At 36.8% G+C, this 20,617-nt stretch overlaps 1 protein-coding gene and 1 pseudogene across 2 annotated transcripts in view; both read right to left on the bottom strand.

Annotated features, from left to right (window-relative positions):
• Positions 1–11,378: 11,378 nt before the first annotated feature.
• LOC137764873 (elongin-C pseudogene) lies at positions 11,379–14,168 on the bottom strand (annotated as a pseudogene).
• A 1,378-nt stretch (positions 14,169–15,546) lies between these two features.
• The window catches only part of TLK1 (tousled like kinase 1), a 153,398-nt gene continuing 148,327 nt past the window's right edge, over positions 15,547–20,617 (bottom strand). For both annotated transcript variants that reach the window (XM_068544925.1, XM_068544926.1), the window contains one exon: positions 15,547–17,586. In XM_068544925.1, the coding sequence (XP_068401026.1) occupies positions 17,410–17,586 (177 nt within the window). In that variant the 3' untranslated portion in view covers positions 15,547–17,409. The remainder of the gene's footprint in view (positions 17,587–20,617) is intronic.

Below are 20,617 nucleotides of genomic sequence, written 5' to 3'. Positions count from 1 at the left end.
TTGGAGAGATGTCTGTATAGATCTTCTGCCCATTTTTTGATTGGGTTGTTTTTTTTATTTTATTTTTTATTTTTAAAATTTGTTTATTTATTGGCTGTGTTAGGACTTCATTGCTGCGCATGGGCTTTCTCTAGTTGTGGTGAGTGTGGAGCTACTCTTCGTTGCAGTGTGTGGGCTTCTCATTGCAGTGGCTCCTCTTGTTGCAGAGCACAGGCTGTAGGCACATGGGCTTCAGTAGTCGTGGCATGGGGGCTCACTAGTTGTGGCTCGCAGGCTCTAGAGTGCAGGCTCAGTAGTAGTGGCACACGCACTTATTTGCGTGGCATGTGGGATCTTTCTGGACCAGGGCTTGAACCCGTGTCTCCCTGAATTGGCGGGCAGATTCTTAACCACCGTGCCATCAGGGAAGCCTGGGTTGTTTGCTTTTTTGATAGTGAGCTGCATCAACTGTTTGTATATTTTGGAGATTAATCCCTTGTCAGTCACTTCATTTGCAAGTATTTTCTCCCATTCTGTGGGTTGTCTTTTTGTTTATGGTTTCCTTTGTTGTGCAAAAGCTTTTCAGTTTAATTAGGTCCAGTTTGTTTGTTTTTGTTTTTATTTTCATTACTCTAGAAGGTGGATCCAAAAAGATATTGCTGCGATTTATGTCAAAGAGTGTTCTGCCTGTGTTTTCCTCTAAGAGTTTTATAGTACCCAGTCTTATATTTAGGTCTTTAATGCATTTTGAGTTTATTTTGGGGTATGGTGTTAGAGAATGTTCTAGTTTCATTCTTGTACATGTAGCTGTCCAGTTTTCCGAGCACCACTTGTTGAAGAGACTGTCTTTTCTCCACTGTATATTCTTGCCTCCTTTGTTGTAGATTAACTGACCATAGGTGTGTGGGATTATTTCTGGCCTTTCTATCCTGTCCCATTGATCTATATTTCTGTTTCTGTGCCAGTACCATACTGTTTTGACTACTGTAGAGTTGTAGCATAGTCTGAAGTCAGGGAGCCTGATTCCTCCAGCTCCATTTTTCTTTCTCAAGATTGCTTTGGCTATTCGGGGTCTTTTGTGTTTCCATACAAATTTTAAAATTTGTTGTTCTACTTCTGTGAAAAATGCCATTGGTAATTTAATAGAGATTGCATTGAATATGTAGATTGCCTTGGGTAATATAGTCATTTGACAATATTGATTCTTTCAATCTAAGAACATGGTATATCTTTCCATCTGTTTGGGTCATCTTCAAATTCTTTCATCAGCGTCTTATAGTTTTCATAGTACAAGTCTTTTGCCTCCTTAGACAGGTTTATTCCTAGGTATTTTATTCTTTTTGCTTCAGTGGTAAATGGATTGTTTGCCTAATTTCTCTTTCTGATCTTTCATTGTTAGCGTATAGGAATGCAACTGATTTCTGTGTATTAATTTTATATCCTGCAACCTTATCAAATTCATGATGAGCTCTTGTAGTTTTCTGGTAGCATCTTTAGGATTTTCTATATATAGTATCATGTCATCTGCAAATAGTGACAGTTTTACTTCTTCTTTTCCAGTTTGAATTCCTTTTATTTCTTTTTCTTTGACTGCTGTGGCTAGGACTTCCAAGACTATGTTGAATAAAACTGATGAGAGTGGACATCCTTGTCTTGTTCCTGATCTTGGAGGAAATGCTTTCAGCTTTTCACCATTGAGTATGATGTTAGCTATGGCTTTGTCATATATGGCCTTTATTATGTTGAGGTAGGTTGTCTCTATTCCCACTTTCTGGAGAGTTTTTATCATAAATGGGTGTTAAATCTTGTCAAAAGCTTTTTCTACATCTACTGAGACGATCATATGGTTTTTATTCTTCAGTTTGTTTTGTTTTTGTTTTTGGCCACGCCACCACACAGCTTGCAGGATTTTAGTTCCCTAACCAGGGATTGAACCCAGCTCACGGCAGTGAAAGCCCAGAATCCTGACCATTAGGCCACCAGGGAACTCCCCTCTTCAATTTGTTAATGTGGCCTGTCACACTGATTGACTTGTGGATATTGAAACATCCTTGCATCCCTGGGATAAACCCCACTTGATCATGGTGTATGATCCTTTTAATGTGCTGTTGGATTCAGTTTGCTAGTATTTTGTTGAGGATTTTTGCGTCTATGCTCATCAGTGATATTGGCCTGTAATTTTCTTTTTTTGTGATATTTTTGTCTGGTTTTGGTATCAGGGTGATGGTGGCCTCGTAGAATGAGTTTGGGAGTGTTCTATCCTCTGCAATTTTTTTGGAAGAGTTTGAGAAGGATAGGTGTTAGTTCTTCTCTAAATGTTTGCTAGAATTCACCTGTGAAGCTATCTGGTCCTGGACTTTTGTTTGTTGGAAGATTTTTAATCAGTTTCAATGTCATTTCTTGTGATTGGTCTGTTCATATTTTCTATTTCTTCCTGGTTCAGTCTTGGAAGGTTGTACTTTTCTAAGAATTTGTTCATTTCTTCCAGGTTGTCCATTTTAGTGGCATATAGTTGCTTGTAGTAGTTGCTCATGATCCTCTGTATTTCTGTGATGTCAGTTGTTACTTCTCCTTTTTCATTTCTAATTTTATTGATTTGAGTCCTCTCCCTCTTTTTCTTGATGAGTCTGGCTAAAGGTTTATCAATTTTGTTTATCTTCTCAAAGAACCAGCTTTTAGTTTTATTGATCTTTGCTACTGTTCTCTTTGTTTCTATTTCATTTATTTCTGCTCTGATCTTTATGATTTATTTCCTTCTACTAACTTTGGGGTTTTTTTTTTTTGTTGTTCTTTCTCTAGTAAGGTTAGATTGTTTATTTGAGATTTTTCTTATTTCTTGAGGTAGGATTGTATTGCTATAAACTTCCCTTTTAGAATTGCTTTTGCTGCATCCTATAGGTTTTGGGTCGTCTTGTTTTCATTGCCATTTGTTTCTAGGTATTTTTTGATTTCCTCAGTGATCTCTTGGTTATTTAGTAGCCTATTGTTTAGCTTCCATGTGTTTGTGTTTTTTACAGTTTTTTTTTTCCTGTAACTGATTTCTAATCTCATAGCATTGTGGTCAGAAAAGATGCTTGATATGATTTTAATTTTCTTAAATTTACCAAGGCTTTATTTGTGACCCAGGATGTGATCTATCCTGGAGAATGTTTTGTTAGCACTTAAGAAGAAACTGTATTCTGCCGCTTTCATGAGGAGTGTCCTATAAATATCAATTAAATCTATTTGGTCTGTTGTGCCATTTAAAGCTTGTGTTTCCTTATTTATTTTTTGTCTGGATAATCTGTCCATTGGTGTAAGTGGGGTGTTAAATCCCCCACTATTATTTTTTTTTAATATTTATTAAGATATAGCTTCATCTCTCCATTTCATTATTCATTTATTTTTGGCTGCGTTGAGTCTTCGTTGCTGCACGTGGGCTTTCTCTAGTTGCAGCTAGCGGGAGCCACTCCTCATTGCGGTGCGCAGGCTTCTCATTGAGGTGGCTTCTCTTGTAGTGGAGCACGGGCTCTAGGCGCACAGGCTTCAGCAGTTGTGGCACGTGGGCTCAGTAGTTGTGGTTCGTGGGCTCTAGAGTGCAGGCTCAGCAGCTGTGGTTCATGGGCTTAGTTGCTCCGTGGCATGTGGGATCCTCCCCGACCAGGGCTTGAACCTCTGTCCCCTGCATTGGCAGGCGGACCCCCAACCACTGTGCCACCAGGGAATTCCCCCCATTATTATTGTGCTACTGTCTGTTTCCCCTTTTATGTTAGCATTTGCCTTATGTATTAAGGTGCTCCTGTGTTAGATGCATAAGTATTTACAATTGTTATATCTTCTTCTTGGATTGATCCCTTGATCATTATGTAATGTCCTTCCTTGTCTCTTATAATAGTCTTTATTTTAAAGTCTATCTTGTCTGATATGAGTGTTGCTACTCCAGCTTTCTTTTGATTTCCATTTGCATGGAATATCTTTTTCCATCCCCTCACTTTCAGTCTGTATGTGTCCCTAGATCTGAAGTGGGTCTCTTGTAGACTACATATATATGGGTCTTGTTTTTGTATCCATTCAGCCAGTCTATGACTTTTGGTTGGAGCATTTAATCCATTTACATTTAAGGTAATTATGTATGTTCTTATTGCCTTCTTGTTAATTGTTTTGGATTTGTTTTTGTAGGTCTTTTTTCTTCCCTTCCTCTTTTGTTCTCTTCTCTTGTGATTTGTTGACTATCTTTAGTATTGTGTTTGGATTGCTTTTTCTTTTTTGCATGTTTATCTATTGTAGATTTTTGGTTTGTGGTTACTATGAGGTTTTGATATAGCAGTCTGTATATATACAAGTTTGTTTTAAGTTGCTGGTCTCTTAATTTCAAATGCATTTCCAATATCCTGCATTTGTACTCTCCTCTTCTCACAATTGCTGGTTTTAATATCATATTTGTTTGTGGAAGATTCCTACCTTTACTGTATGTTTGCCTTTACTGGTGAGCTTTCCCATTCACAATTTTCTTGTTTCTAATTGTGTCTTTTTCTTTTCCATCTAGAGAAGTTCCTATAGCATTTGTTGTGAAACTGGTTTGGTGGTGCTGAATTCTCTTAGCTTTTGCTTGTCTGTAAAGCCTTTTATTTCTCCATTGAATCTGAATGAGAGCTTTGGTGGTAGAGTGTTCTTGGTTGTAGGTTTTCCCCTTTCATCACTTTACATATATCATGCCCCTCCCTTCTAGCCTGCAGTGTTTCTGCTGAAAAATCAGCAGGTAACCTTATGTGGATTCCCTTCTAGGTTATTTGTTGCTTTTCCCTTCTTGCTTTTAATATTTTCTCTTTGTCTTATTTTTTGTCAGCTTGATTATTATGTGTCTTGGTGTGTTCCTTCTTGGGTTTATCCTGCATGGGACTCTCTGCACTTCCTGGACTCAAGTGTGTTTCCTTTCTCATGTTAGGGATGTTTTGGGCTATTATCTCTTCAAATAATTTCTCAGGCCCTTTCTCTTCTCCTTCTGGGACTCCTATAATATGAATGTTGGGGTATTTAATGTTGTCCCAGAGGTCTCTTAGACTGTCCTCATTTCTTTTCATCCTTTTTTCTTTATTCTGTTCCCCAGCAGTGATTTCCACCAATCTGTCTTCCAGCTCACTTATTCGTTCTGTCCCCTTTATTCTGCTATTGATTCATTCTAGTGTATTTTTCATTTCAGTTATTGTATTGTTTATCTCTGTTTGTTCCTTAAAACTTCTAGCTCTTTATTAAACATTTCTTGGGTTCTCTAGGTCTGTGCCTCCATTCTTTTTTGACGATCTTGGATCATCTTTACTGTCATTACTCTGAATTCTTTTTCAGGTAGATTGCCTGTCTCCACTTCACTTAGTTATTCTTCTGGGGTTTTATCTTGTTCCTTCATCTGGAACATATCTCATTCTGTCTAACTTTCTGTGTTTGTGGTCTCCATTCCTCAGCCTGCAGGATTGTAATTTTTCTTGGTTCTGGTGTCTGCCCCCAGGTGTGTGAGGTTCGTCTAGGGGCTTGTGTAGGCTTCCTGGTGGAAGGGACTGGTGCCTGCCCACTGGTGGGTAAAGCTGGGTCTTATCCCTCTGGTGGGCAGGGCCATGTCAAGGAGTGTGTTTATAGGTGGATTTTGGCTCAGGGTGACTTTAGGCAGCCTGTCTGCTGATGGGTGGGGCTGTGTTCCCCCCCTGTTGGTTGTTTGGCCTGAGGCCTCCCAGCACTGGATCCTGCAGGGTAGGGTCAGGTGTTGGTGCCAAAATGGCAACCTCTGGGAGAGCTTATGCTGATGGGTATTCCCTGGGGTGTCTGCCAATGTCCTTGCCCCTACAGTGAGCCACAGCCAGCCCCTGCCTCCCCGGGAGACCCTCCAAGACCCACAGGGAGGTGTGGCCCCAGCTCCTATGGAGTGACTGCTTTGCCCTGGGTCCCAGTGCACATGAAAACTTGTGTGCGCTCTCCAAGAGTGGAGTATCTGTTTTCCCCAGTCTTGTGGAGCTCCAGCACTCAAGCCCAACTGGCCTTCAAAACCAACGCTCTGGGGGCTCCTCCCAATGCCAGACCCCCCAGGCTGGGGAGCCTGATATGGGGCTCAGAACTCTCATTCCTGTGGGAGATCCTCTGCAATATAATTACTTTCCAGTTTGTGGGTTGCCCACCTGGCAGGTGTGGAATTGGATTAGATCATGACAACACCCCTCCTATCACCTTGTTGTGGTTTCTTCTTTGTCTTTGGGTGTAGAATGTCTTTTTTTGGTAGATTCAAGTCTTTTTTGTTGATGGTTCTTTAGCAGTTAGTTGTGATTCTAGTGTTTTTATGAGAGGAGGTGAGCTCAAGTCTTTCTACTCTGTCATCTTGTCTCCAGCTCCTGAATCACTGCAGAAACATTCTGGAAATGAAGCATGCTAATCTCCTAAGCCCATTTAGAAATACCTTTGATCATAAGATTTTTATTCATTTTGTTAATGCAGCATATTATATTGCATTGCAGATGATTTACTCCTTCCATTCCTGGAGTAAATCCCACTTATTCAGTCATGGTGCATGATTTTTTTTAATGCATTGTTGAATTAGGTTGGCTAATATTTTGTTGAGGATTTTCACATTTATGTACATTAGGGATATTTGCTTGTAATTATCTTTTCTTGTGTCATCCTTGTCTGATTTTGGTGTCAGGGTAATGTTAGCCTTGTAAAATGAGTTTGGAAGTGTTCTCTCCTTTCCTGTCTTTTTTTTGGATGAGTTTAAGAAGAATTGGTGTGTATTGTTTAATGTTTGGTAGAATTCAGCAGTGAAGCCATCTGTTCCTGGACTTTTGTTTGTTGGGAGGTTTTTGATTACCGATTGAATCTCCTTATTAGTAATTGGTGTGTTCAGATTTTCTATTTCTTCATAATTCAGTCTTGGTAGGTTGTATGTTACTAGGAATTTATCCTTTTCTCTAGGTTGTCAAATTTGTTGGTGTATAATTATTCATAGCAGTCTCTTATGATCCTTTGTATTTCTTTGGTATCAGTTGTAACATCTCCTTTTTCATTTCTGATTTTGAGTCCTCTTTTTTGTTGGTTAGTCTAGCTAAAGTTTTGTCAGTTTTTGTTTATCTTTTCAAAGAACCAGCTTAGTTTCATGTTTTCTATTGTTTTTTTAAGCCCCTGTTTTATCTCTGCTGAGTTCATAATTTCCTTTCTTCTAACTTTGGGTTTTGTTTGTTCTTCTTTTTCTTGAAGTGTAAAGTAAGATTGTGATTTGAAATTTTTCTTGTTTCTTAAGGGAGGCATTTATCACTATGAACCTCTCTTAGAACAGCTTTTGATGCATCTCTTAAGTTTTGCTATGTTGCATTTCCATTTTCGTTTGTCTCAAGGTATTTTAAAATTTATTTTGAGTTATTCTTTGAGTCGGTTGTTCAGCAGTATGTTGTTTAATCTCCACATACTTGTGAATTTTCCAGTTTTCTTCTTGTAATTGATTTCTAGTTTCAAGCCATTGTGGATGGAAAAGCTGCTTGATATGATTTCAATCTTACATTTATTAAGACTTGTTTTGTGGCCTAACATATGATCTATCCTGGAGAATGTTGCATGTGCAACTTGAGAAGAATGTGTATTTAGCTGCTTTTGGATAGAATGATCTATATACAGTTGACTCTTGAACAACATGGGTTTGAGTTGTGTGGGGGCACTTATACATAGATTTTTTTTCAATAAATATACAAAAATATATGTATAGAACATTGTGCACAAGACTTGTATTGAAGTGGATAGTCTATCTTTACATAGACATAAGGTGAGTGATATTTAATATGAAACTAATAATGTGTTAGTTTTCTTACTGTTTTATAACTTTGCTTTCAAAGAATTATATTACCATACAGTATGCCTCTCTCTTGTAATTAGAGAAAACTGCGTATCAACCTATCATCACAGATAAATTAAAAAAAAAATGTGTAACAGTGTTTCCAATACTATATTATGAATATGACTGATACTTTGTGCCATAAAATTTTCACAGTGATTCATTCATTAGTGTGTAGGCTAGGATACTGTGAGGTATTCCTATGGATTACAGAAGACTACCATAAAACAATCATATTACTGCTTCTTCATTATGAATGCATGAATTGTTATACCTGTAAATAAATATGAATTTTTTCATTTTTGATGTCTAGTGTTAATAATACATATATCTGCAGTGTTTTGTATAAGGCAATATTTTACTGACAGATGATTCATCTTGTAAACCATGTAAACTTACGGTATCAACAAGTACAGTACTGTAAATGTATTTTCTCTTCCTTATTTTCTTAACATTTCTTTTCTCTAGCTTTATTTTAGGAATACAGTATATAATACATATAACATACAAAATGTGTTGATCAATTACTTGTGTTATCAGCAAGGCTTCTGGCCAATACTAGGCTATTAGTTTTGGAGGAGTCAAAAGTTATACATGAATTTGACTGCATGGGGGGTTGCTGCCCCAACCCGTGTTGTTCAAGTCTGTTAAGTCCATCTGGTCTACTGTGTCATTTAAGGCTGATGTTTCCTTATTTTCTGTCTGGATGATGTATCCATTCATGAAGGTGAATATTAAAGTCCCCCACTGTTACTGTATTACTATTTCTCCCTTTACGTCTGTTAATATTTGCTTTATATACTTATATGCTTCTGTTAGGTGTATAAATATTTGCAAATGTTATATCCTGTTTTTGAATTGATCCCTTTATCATTATATAATGCCCTTCTTTATCTCTTATTACATTCTTTGTCTCAAAGTCTATTTTGTCTGATACACATATAGCTACTCCAGCTTTTGGTTTCCATTTGCATGAATATCTATTTTCATCCCTTCACTTTTAGTCTGTGTGTGTCCTTACGTCTGCATGGGTCTTGCCTTTTTACCTATTCAGCCACTCTTATCTTTTGATTGGAGAATTTAGTCCATTTACATTTAAAGTAATTATTGATAGGTATGTACTTATTGCCATTTTGTTAATTGTTTCCTGTTTTGTAGTTCCTTTGTTCCTTTCTTCTTGTTCGCTTCATTTGTGATTTTTCTGTAGTGGTATGCTTAAATTCTTTCATCTTTTGTGTATCTACTATAGATTTTTGCTTTGTGGTTACTATCAGGGAAAAAGGTTTTTACTAATAACTATGTGTGGATATATTCCATACCTCTGGGAAGGAAGCTCACAGGAATAAAATTCTAAAACATTCCCACTGATGAAGTCTAAATTGTCAAAAAGAAACATTAATTTTTTTTTTTTTACATCAGTGCAGCAACCACCATGATGATATTTAATATTCATGGTGGCTTGAACAGAAACAATCTTGAGATCCAAATAGCATTTCTAAAGTGAAGAAAAAAGAGTTCTGGAAATAGAGACCAGTTAGGTCTCCAACCCAAAATAGTCATGTGCCTTGGATGTCCGAGTCATTAGTTGTGTAAACTTCCAAAATAGCTGCATGTGCTGGAGTGAAGGGAGTCATTTATGGAGTCTACCTTATGTCATTGACGACAGGCAGGGCTCACACTAAGCAATTATGCACAGATACGAGTTAAAATACAGAAACATCTCCACATTGATTGATAAATGGCTGCTGCTTGGAGTCTCCCAAGTTCCTACCCCAACTGGTCCCATCCCTTCCTCAGAGTGTCCCACAATTACTCTTGACCCTCTCTTCTACACTATGGCCAGTATTTGTTCTGACTGGTCAGAGCTCATGCCACATTAGTTGGAGGACCTTCTGAACCCACTTCTAGTGCTAGGTGCATGAAAGGCAAGTACTATTTTTTTTTTTTCAGTCAATAGTCTTTATTAACATGCAAGTATCATGTGCCACAAGATATACAGTTTTTCCTATTCTTTCAGTTCTATTTCAATATTTTGAACTTCAGGTAACTTCTGGACCTAACATATAAAGTAACCTACTAAAATGGATCAAAGTTAAACTGTATTCTAGCTATCACCTTGACCTTTAAGATCACCACTTAGGTTTATAATTGGCATTATTTGTCACCAAGTAGCAGAATATATTTTTTAAAATTTTATTTATTTATTTATTTATTTATTTATGGCTGTGTTGGGTCTTCGTTTCTGTGCGAGGGCTTTCTCTAGTTGCAGCAATCGGGGGCCACTCTTCATCGCGGTACGCGGGCCTCTCACTATCATGGCCTCTCTTGTTGCGGAGCACAGGCTCTAGACACGCAGGCTCAGTAATTGTGGCTCACGGGCCTAGTTGCTCCGCGGCATGTGGGATCTTCCCAGACCAGGGCTCGAACCCGTGTCCCCTGCATTGGCAGGAAGATTCTCAACCACTGCGCCACCAGGGAAGCCCCCAGAATATAATTCTTATACTTGATAATTCTATACTAAAATATGTAACAGTATGTCTTAAGATGTTACTAAAATATATGCAATTAACATTTATATTTAATTGCTTTCAATAACAATGTTAGGTCTTCTAGGAGGAAAAATTACTTTTATCGATCTTGGTTGTTTATGGTTTTTGCAGGTTCCAGAAAAACTGGTCCATACTGAACCAGTCTTAAAGAAGTAAGCTGAAGACTTAAAATTTTAGACCCTATAATAACAGCTTTGTTTTACTACTAAGATAGAGACAATAATAAACCCAACTCTAGTGCTTCTTTTTCCACGACTAAGCAGAGACACTCTATTATAGTTCTTCAAATTTTTTTTTGTCTTAGCGTAAAAGCTGAATGACCTCTTTTATAAGTTTGAGTTCAGAAGACCCACATTATGGATATCATGTCTAGTGGGACATACTTTAATAGAGGATAATTAATATACTATATCAAAATGCATTATTAGATTTGCACTGCATCTCTCCACGTTTTTCATATTTTATAACATTTCAGTTGAATGGAGGAAGACTGGAATTGTCAGAAGTCTTGCTCTTAGGATCTAGACGAAGTTCATAGTGAGTCTTTTAAAACATATTTAAATAATGAGAAGTGTAATCACAACAAGGGACTGTGTAAGAATGAATATTGCAAAGGAGACTTTATAGTCAATGGATTGGCCAAAATGCAAAATGCACGTGAAACTAAAGTCATGTAGTTTACTTGTTGACCATGTGGCTACAGTTCAAAAAGTCTCTGCTCCAAAAGCTGTACCTAGTAATCTTCCAAAATTGATTTTAAATAAAGTTCTTAAATTGTAGCAATAAACAAAAAGACAAGATACACTTAAACAATACTGCAGTTTATCAAAAGACACATAAGAAATTTCAACTCTGTCTTTGACAGTTATAAAAATCAATATTTTGGCTAAGTTATAAATATGTTTATAATGCAGTTATATGCAGTTGCATACGTCTAGTAATGCTAATGACAGCTATAAGATCAGGTTTTTAAAACAACACTAAAAACATAAAAACATGTAGTCCCATTATTTACCTGTAGAACGTGTTGAATTTATGCCTAAATTTCAGCATTTACTATATCACCACTGTTCTAATTTTAAAAATCACATCCAAAGGATAAGGCAAAACCACCTACGAGTTGGCATATTTGTTTATTTCTCAATTTGTAAAAATGTCCTTAATTTGTTGATGTAGCAAACAAATTTCAACTGATTGCTATGCAAAAGAACAGAAGGTAATCTGCTTTGCAACGAACTTTAAAGTTCAATTGCACACAGGCAACATGCTATATACGAAAAAACTACTAACTACAGGTATTAAATACTGAAAAAAGTTAACAGTTTATTATAATTTATTTTATTTAACAATCTAGGAAGTTTGCAGCCATCAGCAGTTCCAGTGCAATTTCAGGTGCAACTGGAAATTCAGGAATCTCCGTGGAGCTGTTAGTGTAGCAAACCTTGTAGGTAAAATACATGCATACTTTTGACAGCACATGTGAAGGGATCTCTCTAAAATTGACTTCATTAGTTTTGTTCTCAGCAAACTGACCTGGGCCACTCAACATGCCTTTTTTGTCCTGATGTTAGCGCATGTTCTCTTTTTACAATAAATTCATGACAATCCGAAGATATCAATTTGACATACATGGCATCAGGGCCCTCACAGCCACCAGAGGTTTTCTCTTCTCCATCCATTGTGTTCTTGTGAAATTCTACTTTGCGTCCACAGGAACTTTAGTAGCTTCTCTTCAGCCCCGCAGCCACTGTACCGGGTCCCCGCGCACTGCCACAGTCCCTACACCAGGCCCCACCCCCAGCTGCCTCCCCGCAAGTACTATTAATATATACACTTTACAGATGTGGAAGGTAAGCCGAGAGAGGTTAGTCAGTGACTTCTCTAAGGTCATCCAATTATTAAGTAGCAAAGCCAGGTGCAAAGTCAGGTCAGACTTCAAAACCCAGACTTTCCCCACTTTTTTATTCTTCTGAATACCTCCTTAAAAGGAAGTTATGAATTTGGTCATTAGCAGGCATAAAGAGATGAAATAGGATCAATATGAATGACATAAATCAGCCATACTCATTCTTTAGATCAGGTAATTTTAGTATCTAAGTTTGTCCCATCCTAGAAAAAAATCCTCATCATCTGATCACGTCAATGGTATTTAAACCAAATATACCATATACTCCACCAAGAACAGTGGGGTGCTGGTCATGCACGTCTACTGTTTAGCTTAGATATTTGGTTATGGGAACAGCCTAAGTTCTTCAGATGAAAATGGATCACATATTTATAGAAAATTTTAATTACAAACAGACTTTTAAAAATCAAAGTGAGAGTCACTTGATGAAGTCAGGATTACTCATTTGTGATCTTGGCACTGGAGCACCACACACGGGTAATTTCATTAGATTTATAAGACTTTCTCAAGTTTTTGACTTAATAGAGTCAGTTTTCCAGATTTCTTATTAGAGACCAACCAGTACCATTGCAGGGAGAGGAAGGAGAATATTACCTTCTATGATCATGAAAGTGGGCTGAGGAGGAGAAAGGTGAACTGATCCCTGCAAGTTAAGCAGAACCTAATCTGATTGTTGACTTAAATTAAAAATGCAATGAAAAACAAGTGTGAGAACAGGAAAAGGTCTGTGACCCACTCTCTGCCTTGCCTAGAATGAATCTGGACAGAAGCCCCTCTCTAACATGACTCACAGCCAGCCATCAAGGCACAGCTCAGGTGGCACTCCTGATCTAACAATTGAAGAATTCTTTATATTTGCTCTTTTATGGTGACAATTATGTTTCTATCTGTTCATTTTTGTCATTTTGAAGAATCATGATAATTTAACACAGTAAACAAGTTTTCTAATAAAGAGGCAAGCGAAATGTTAGCATGGTAAGAACCTGGCTCTAGGACTCCAAAATCCAGGCTTTAGTTCTGATGTCATTTACTAGTTATGTGGTCTTACCAAGTTATTTCTTTTCTCCCACTGTTTCCCCCTCTGTAAAACTGGGATAATACCACCTATCCTACCTCAAATGGTTGCTACTATCAAGGAAAACCCTGGGATGTACAGTAGAATTTCCTCTGATGAAATAGCCTAAATGGTTAAGGTATGATCCTTTGGGTAATTACAGTTGAGACAGAGTTACTTTTTCTTGTTGCTGCACCCCACCACCTTCCCTTTTCAGGTAATCTAATCATCATTTGAAATGAATGAAGTATTATAAAACTGTTTCTTAAAGGAAAATAATTTATCACAGGAAGCAAAGTAGACTGCATCTTATATGTAGGATAAAAGCAATAGAATAATTTTTGAGTCTTAAAAAAGAATAACAGCAGCTTTATATACATGGTATTACAACGTGCTGGACTTTATATACGTGAGCTAGTTTACTCCTTGCAACCACTCTGTATGGTCGCACTGCTATCTTCATTTTCAGATGAGAAACCTGAAACACAGGTAGTAAATGGCAGTCAACATTTAAGCCCAAAGAATCTGGTTCTAAAATATGAATTCTTAACCAGTATTATTGTTACTGCCTTTTTAAAAACAGTCATAGGTATGTAGGTAACCTACATCTCTAGTATTTTAAATGAGTGAGGATTTCCAGGTGAAAACTATGCATTTTGATCCTAATGAAAGATGACTCTTCTAAGTTCTCCTCTGGCTCTATGCAATCGTTTTGAAGTTAGTTTATATACATTTACTCAAATCTTTCCCATTCAAAAATCCAAGAATTCCCAGGGAGAAAAATCCTCAAAAAGAAGAAAAAAAGGAGGGAAATGAAAGCAGGGGAAGGTAAATGGAGATGTGTATGTTGTAATTCAAATCAACAGATAAGTTATAGAAATTCTAAAACTGTTATAGAATTCCTGAAATCCAAAACTAGAATTCTAACAATTTTATTTAAAAACTAGCTGCTAAAACACTTTTTGAAACAGATTAAGCTTGGGAGGAAAATGATCAGATAACATGTCAAAATTTAAAGTGGGATTAGAGTAAGACGTGCCAATGTGATTTTAAAGGACTAAGAGTAAGGCTGTCTTTTTCACACAAATCAAACGGTAATGTAAATTCTAAGAGTAAACTCACAATCTAATAGGACTGGACCATCTGCACTACCGCTGCAAAACATAGCTAATAACATCTGATGGTAATCAGCATTATTGCATTTAATAAGTAACGATCAACAGCAAAACACAATATACTCTTTAAATTTGTTTCACTGAAATTCTACCATTTTGGTTTCATGTAATGAGGTATTTGTAGAAGTATCTGTTCACATTTTATGTACTATTTAAATTGAAAATTATTTTTAGGGAGCAGGGGATGGCGGCAAGTAAAAAATAGACTTGAAACTTTATTTGTGAAAAACAACCAAATATCTACCCAACTCCAGACTTAATAAATTAGGGTGGTTTCTACACTTACTTCCTCTCAACATGCATGCACTAAAGCTAATTCATACCAAAGATTTCAAATTCTATGCAAAAACTGTACATTTACCTTGCAGTGCTTAAAGGGAGAAGACCTTGGCTACTGTCTTAGGGATATAGGAAATACTTCAATTCTGAGGACAGAATTCAGGAGACCAAAAAACAATGTAAGTAAGCTTCAAGATGTTAGAGCCAAAGATTGCCAGAGTGACTGAAACTACTTAGTGACAAATACCAGTTTCCCAGGTGAAGGTAACAGTACTCACTTTGGCTCAATTAGAGCTATCTTGTACCTGCTGGGATATGGGCATACTACCCCAAATCTGTATCATTTCTTTGGAAAAACTTTAGGAGGAATAGATGGTCTCTAAACTGATTTACTGCCTATACATCTTGGACTCTAAACAGATGATTACCTAAACCCAGGGAAGCACTTTTATTTTATGGCTTGTTTTCCTCCTTTTCTGCATTTTGACAGTAGCAGTCACTTTCATTCATTTGAAAATAGTGTGGTCAAGACCAGTGATCTAGGTCTGTACCACTTCTTCAATCTCATGTTAGATGTACACATCCACTTAAATATCTCACCAAAATTTTAAACAAACTGGGTATTTTCTTTTAATTCAGGACTTCAAATAACTGTTACTATATGAACACAGTATTTTAGGATTCAGAAAGATGAAAACTCAAACAAAATTGAAAAATTGGCCGACAGCACCTAAAGCACTCAGTTGATGCTAACAAACATTCCATTACCACGTCAATATTTTTTTTAATAGGATTTCTATCTTAATCTACAGAGGAACAGGTATAGCCCTTAAACCATTCCCGATAGGGCTAAGTGTTACTTACCCAGGATTAGCTTTGATAATGGTTATTAGGTATACTTTAACAGCTTGAAACGCTTCATACTTATCTTGAAGTATACTTCAAGAATTTATTCAGTTAATTCTTAAGGAGCCGAGTCAGTCAATGTCCTAAATCTTGAAAGCTCCCTTCAAATGTAACTTCATAGTCTTTAAATTTTAACTGTCATTGTTTATTACTGTTTTGGCTACATTCTCTACAATTTCAGCAGCATCTTAAAGAGACAATGTGTCTATGTACAATGAAAGAACAAAGAGCCATGGTTTAACTGTACAATATTAAGGGGAATCTGTGGTAAGCATAGCCTCCTTTTTCAGCAACATGGACAATTTACATGTAAGTATCAGCATTATGAATGTGATGATAAAGAAATTTCTTAGAGGAGTGAAATACAGCATCCTGAAAAATAATGGTTTCTACCATACAAGGCAGTTAGAAAATGTTCACATTTTAACAAATCTGTACAAACCACAAGAAACTCGTTTGAGGGACCATCATCCCACCTTGCTGATAAGAACCTTCTAGAAATGTAGAATTACCATGAACAATTTATAAATCTAGTATATATGTGCTCCACAGCCCTAGAAACCAAGAAACTGATTTCGAGAGCTCTTTATGTCCAACACGGATCATTTTTACATGCCTTGATTGTTAATAAATGCCTGCTTTTAATAATCTCTCTATAATGTACAGTCAACTTGCACCTTTAAGGAGGTCATTTGATTTTTTTAGCAAAGAAGCAACATCATTTAGCAGCAATTAAAGCGCCTTCAAGAAGACTTAAAAAAAATACAATATCCAATTAGAAAAGCCATATTTTTAAACATTTGTACAAGAATAAGCTGCTGAAACTTGGTAATTGAAATACGACATCTGTACACAATTTACAATAGAGCTAGAAGGGAATTTATCATTATCCTGCATAGAACTGGTCTGCATTTGGTTACGTATTGTCACTCGTTTGAATGAACAAGGCCTGGTAACAAAAGAAAAATACCTGTTCACAATTCTAACATGTTGAGAACACTGGAGATATTATAATTTAGTGAGTTCAACTGATTTCAAAACAAGCAGCTCACTTTGTCAAAGGTGTAATGTATCTAGGAATAGCTCTCCCTTTAACATGACCAGTGAAAAAAGCGGACATGTGATTTCGAGGTACAACTTGGTAAAAGCCAGAATAGGCAAATGACAAAAGTCTAACAACTTTGTCCAACGATTCTAACTCTCACATTCTATTACTATAAAACAAACACAACTGTCACTGTCATTCAGTTCTTACTTTGGTTGCAGCAGATAAACTGCTGAATGCTGAAGAATGTATCCAGGCACTAGATAGTTCCTGTGTTAGAAATATGTCTCATATTTTTTCCATGTGTTTTTAAATAATGAAAAACCACCCTTCATATTAGAACTCTCTAGTAACAACCAAATGTATTTAAGTATTATAAACGTTATTTACAGTGTTCCCCCCAAAAAACATTTTTCTTTTATCTTAACATGGTATTCCTGTTTCTGTGCAACAGGCAGTCACCCTTCACTGCTCAAGATTACAGTCAGAAGTGTACATTTATTCACTGTCCATGAGCCACTCTCATACAAACGATGCTATGAAGAACTTCAGTTCACAAACAGTTCTCAACCATATCCTGTGTAAAAAAGAAAACAACAAAAACACTCAAAAGCTCTCAAACTCAAGTATGCATCTGGAAGCAATTCAAAGACATCATGCCAATTTTGGAGGAAAGTCAGTAAGTAATTATGCTTGAGGAAGGGGGTGTAGGGGATGCTGTCAGCCCAACCATGTGTAAGTTTCCTGAAGAATTGGATCTTCTCATGTGTGGGAGAAGGTAGGGGTCATTTGCCAGTTGGTGCACATCAAACCTATCTTCTTTTCGGTATGCCAAACAGCGTCTTATAAAGGCCTTAAAAAAAAAAAAAGTTAGCAATTAAAATCTTTTCCTCTTCTAAATATCAGTCAACTAAATACTACAGATGATGGACACATTTAAGACAATAAATAGATTTCACTTCACTGGGGATTCAAATTTTTTAAGAAATTGTAGCAATAGGGCTTCCCTGGTGGTGCAGTGGTTAAGAATCCGCCTGCCAATGCAGGGGACACGAGTTCGAGCCCTGGTCTGGGAAGATCCCACATGCCGCGGAGCAACTAAGCCCGTACGCCACAACTACTGAGCCTGCGCTCTAGAGCCCGTGCTCTGCAATGAAGAGTAGCCCCCACTTGCCACAACTAGAGAAAGCCACGTGCAGCAACGAAGACCCAACACAGCCAAAAATAAATAAGTAAAATAAATTTAAAAAAAAAATTGTAGCAATAAAATTATCACTCCAAATTCAACTCTCAACTCACAGCCCCCTAGTAGTTCACTTTACAATCTAAATACTATTGCTACCATTTAAACTTATTGCTGGAAAGCTGCATTTTTTTCCTTAATTTTTATTGAGATTAAAATATACATAACATAAAAATTACCATTTTAAGCCTTGAGTGTACAATTCAGTGACATTAAGTACATTCACATTGCTGTACAACATCACCACTATCCATCTGCAGAACTTTTTCATCATCTAAAACTGAAATTCTGTACCTATTAAACAGTATCTCCCCATTCTTCCTTCCCCCAGCCCTTGGTAACTTCCTTTATGATCTGGCTATTCTAGGTACCTTATATGAGTGGAATCATACAATATTTATTTGTCCTTTTGTGTCTTTCACTTAGCATGATGTTTGAGTCATCCATGTTGTAGCATGCATCAGAATTTCATTCATTTTTAAGGCTGAATAATATCCCATTGCATGTACATACTACATTTTGTTTACCCATTTATCTCTTGGTTGACATTTGGATTGTTTCTACCTTTTAACTATTGTGAATAATGCTGCTGTGAATGTTGGTATATAAATATCTGAGTCCTTGCTTCTACTTTTTTTTGGTATCTACCTAGAAGTAGAAATGCTGGATCATATGGTAATTTAAAAAAAAAATGACATATTAGTTTCAGATATACAACATAATGATTCAACATTTGTATTGTGAAAAGATCACCACAATTGTCTAGTTAACATCTGTCACCATATGTAGTTACAAAATTGTTTTTCTTGTGATGAGAACTTTTAAGATCTACTCTTAGCAACTTTCAAATATGCAATATAGTATTATTAACTATAATCCCCAGGCTATTCATTACATCCCCATGACTTATATAACTGGAAGTTTGTACCTTTTGTCCCCCTTCACCCATTCCCCCCCGCCCCTCTGGCAACCACCAATCTCTTCTCTGTATCTGTGAGCTTGGGTTTTTTTCTGTTTGTTGTTCTTTAAGATTCCACATATAATGGCAAGATTTCCTTTTGTTTAATGGCTGAACCGTATTCCATTTTATATATGTATATATACACACACACACCACATTTTCTTTATCCATTCATCCCACGATGGACACCTAAGGTTGCTTCCATGTCTTGGGTATTGTAAATAATGCTGCAACGATCATGGGGATGCAGATTTCATTTTGAGTTAATGTTTTGGTTTTCTTCAAATACTCAAAAGTAGAATTGCTGGATCATATGGTAGTTCTGTTTTTAATTTTCCGACGAACCTCCACATTGTTTTCCATATCGGCTGCACCAATTCACAATCCCACCAACAGTGCACACAGGTTCCCTTGTCTCCACATCCTTGCCAACACTCATTTCTTGTCTTTTTGATAATAGCTATTCTACAGGTATGAGGTGATTTTGATTTTGATTTCCCTGATTATGAGTGATGTTGAGCACCTTTTCATGCACCTGTTGACCATATATAGGTCCTCCTTGGGAAAAAACCTATTCAGATCCTCTGTTTTTAATCGGATTGTTTGATTTCTTTATATATTTTGGATATTAATCCCTTATCAGGTATGATTTCCAAATATTCTTCCCGTTTGGTAAGTTGTCTTTTCATTTTGTTCATGGTTTCCTTTGCCATGCAGATTTTTCATTTGATGCAGTCCCACTTGTTTACTTTTACTTTTGTTGCCTTTGCTTTTGTTGTCAAATACAAAAAATCCTCACCAAGACCTATGTCAAGGAGCTTACCACCTATGTTTTCTTTTAGGAGTTTTATGATTTCTAGTCTTAAGTTCAAGACTGTCATCCATTTTGAGTTACTTTTTGTGTATGACATAAGATTGTGGTCCAGTTTCATTCTTGTTTATGTGGCTGTCTAGTTTTCCCAACACCATTTATTGACGAGACCACCCTTTCCCCATTGTATATTCTCGCCTTCTTTGTCATAAATTGACCATATATGTGTGGGTTTATGCAGGGCTCTCAATTATGTTCCATTGATCTGTGTATTTTTATGCCAATACCATACGTTTTTTTTTTTTTTAAAGAATCAATTTAATTTATTTATTTATTTTTGGTTGTGTTGGGTCTTTGTTGCTGCATGTGGGCTTTCTCTAGTTGTGGCGAGCAGGGGCTACTCTTTGTTGTGGTGTGATGCCTTCTCGTTGTGGTGGCTTCTCTTGTTGTGGAGCACAGGCTCTAGGCACGCAGGCTTCAGTAGTTGTGGCTTGTGGGCTCTAGAGCACAGGCTCAGTAATTGTGGCACACGGGCTTAGTTGCTCCGCAGCATATTGTACTGTTTTGAACATTATAGCTTTGAAATGTAGTTTGAAATCATGGAGCATGAGGCCTTCAGCTTTGTTCTCAAGATGGCTTTGACTATTTGGGTCTTTCATGTTTCCATATGAATTTTAGGACTGTTTGCTCTATTTCTGTGAATAATACCGTTGGAATTTTGATAGGGATTGCATTGAATCTGTAGATTGCTTTTAGTAGTATGGACATCTTAACATTAATTCTTCCAATCCATGAACATGGAATATCTTTCCATTTACTTGTGCCTTCTTCAATTTCTTTCATCAATGTCTTATAGTTTTATTCTTTCT

The sequence above is a fragment of the Eschrichtius robustus genome, chromosome 5 (genome assembly GCF_028021215.1).
Source record: "Eschrichtius robustus isolate mEscRob2 chromosome 5, mEscRob2.pri, whole genome shotgun sequence".
Classification (NCBI taxonomy): Eukaryota; Metazoa; Chordata; class Mammalia; order Artiodactyla; family Eschrichtiidae; genus Eschrichtius; species Eschrichtius robustus.
This window is presented reverse-complemented; position numbering and strand designations above follow the sequence as displayed.